Source organism: Azolla caroliniana, unplaced genomic scaffold, assembly GCF_043228905.1.
Source record: "Azolla caroliniana isolate FFs.n. ecotype wild unplaced genomic scaffold, voAzoCaro1.0.p SCAF_652, whole genome shotgun sequence".
In the NCBI taxonomy this organism is placed as follows: domain Eukaryota; kingdom Viridiplantae; phylum Streptophyta; class Polypodiopsida; order Salviniales; family Salviniaceae; genus Azolla; species Azolla caroliniana.
The window spans coordinates 14124-16186 of NW_028231087.1; the positions used below are offsets into that span (position 1 = coordinate 14124).

The window sequence follows — 2063 nt, forward strand, 5'->3', positions numbered from 1 at the left end:
GGAAATCCAAGCCCCTCACAATAGTGTGCCTATACCTTCCACACACACCAACTATCTCACAGCATCCAAATAATCACTTCAATAACCTTGAGGAACATCTCTTATATCATGCTCACCTTCATTAGAATAACCACGAAACCAACAAGCATAAAATCAAAATGCATCTTCCCTTTTGTTCATGCATTACTTTATCGGTTTTCCCATCATGCATATTTACTTTCTTCATGATAGAATACAATACCCAACAGCAAACTTAGCATCACCAAAAAACCAAATCCTATACTCACTAACTTTCCTTCCATTCTTGATGGGCAATCCTCATTGCCTCCTTTCCCCAAAGACTACTAGCATGTTTATGACCTAAGCAATCTGAAAGACTGCTAGCACATTTACATCAAAAAGCCTTCTGGCATTGTAGCTCTTGAAAAATATTCCGAAAATTCACGGAATGCTTGTAATCTACCAATCGTTTGAATAGATTGGGTTGCAGGTATATCCCTCATTCCACTGATTTCCCATTGACAATGTTAAGGCACAATACTCTAGGTACCTTGTAGTGCATAACACTAAGAATAGTGATAATTGTTGTTCTGGAAAGCTAAATTTTATAAGGTTGCAAAAATGAAACTTAAAAGATATGCCCCAAGGTTACAATAACTATACTTGGGCTCTTCATTAAGTACTACATAATCTCAAGCAATAAGAACTTGAGGCTCTATATTCGGATTTGAAAAAAAAAAGGTTTTATTTCAACTAAACAAATGCGAGAAATCCATATGAAACATTAATTATGATTAACTCAAAGGGAAGGCACATTTATTTGTCTTCTCACACAAGAACAAAAAGATAGCAGTAACTAAATAAAATTAAGGCATTGTTACTGGCCAGACCACGGTGAGAAAACATCAATCTTTTTACATTATAGGAGATAGACTTTTAAGATTCGAAAGTACAAACATGATGGTCATAATGATAGACATCTTGTGATCTGTGGCAGTAAAGATGTTGTTTGATTATTGGGTAATACTATGGGTTTGATGTTGTGTTTCAAGGTAATAAAAAAAAATCCTTATTTCAGTTTTGAGATGATGATACGTTGTCTTGATTTGTTTGAGTTTGAGTCCATTATGAGCAATTGACAGTTTACACAATCGCCAAAATACAGTTTAAAACATAGAAGCAAATCCATATTTTTATCTTTTTCTCTTTTACATGGAAGGCAAAGAAAAGAAGTGACGATGAAGGAATTACAACAAGAATGTATAGGACTTCCGTCATTAGGAACTATCCAAATTTGACACTTCAAAAGATAATAAAAAAAATCAGAAAAGGAAAAACAAAAACCCTACCTATTTTTTGCATCTCTGTAACACATTGTTCACTTTCGACCCTGAGCAAATAAGGGCAATCAAGACAGTAGAAAAATGGGGTGAAAGAAGAGTTTAATTAGGAGGGGGAGAAGATCACTTATCATCATCAACACCATGATTTGGCGGAATTGGAGGAGAGTGGAGGAGTTCGAACTGCTGCTGCTGCTGCTGCTGTTGTTGTTGTTGTTGATGATATTCGATGGATCCATAGCTCCTGCTCCTCATGTTCCTGCGTTCTTGTTCTTGCAGGCGATGGACAGCTGCGATACCTGCTGCGGTCACGAAACCCACCAACAGCAGGAACCCGCCGGCCTTCCCCATCTCCATCTCTCCTACTTCTCCTTCTCTTCTTCTTCTTCTCCTCCTCCTCCTCCTCCTCCTCCTCCTTCTATGCGTATGTATATGTATCTGTATACGTATACGTATACGTGTATTTGTAAATTGTACATGAGTATGTATATGTATATGTATATGAGTATGTATACATATGTACATATGTGTATTTGTACATGAGTATATGTATATGTATATGTATATGTATATGTATATGTATATGTATATGTATATGTATATGTATATGTATATGTATATGTATATGTATATGTATATGTATATGTATGTGTATATGTATGTGTATGTGCATGTGTATATGTATATGTATGTGTATATGTATGTGTATGTGCATGTGTATGT

The 2063-nt window shown here is 35.6% G+C and overlaps 1 protein-coding gene across 1 annotated transcript; it reads right to left on the reverse strand.

The window, feature by feature from the left end:
* Positions 1 to 845: 845 nt before the first annotated feature.
* On the reverse strand, positions 846 to 1730 carry LOC147847795 (uncharacterized). The gene has a single exon (XM_087338819.1). The coding sequence runs from the start codon at positions 1695 to 1697 to the stop codon at positions 1464 to 1466; it is 234 nt and encodes a 77-aa protein (XP_087194945.1). The 5' UTR covers positions 1698 to 1730; the 3' UTR covers positions 846 to 1463.
* Positions 1731 to 2063: the final 333 nt, after the last annotated feature.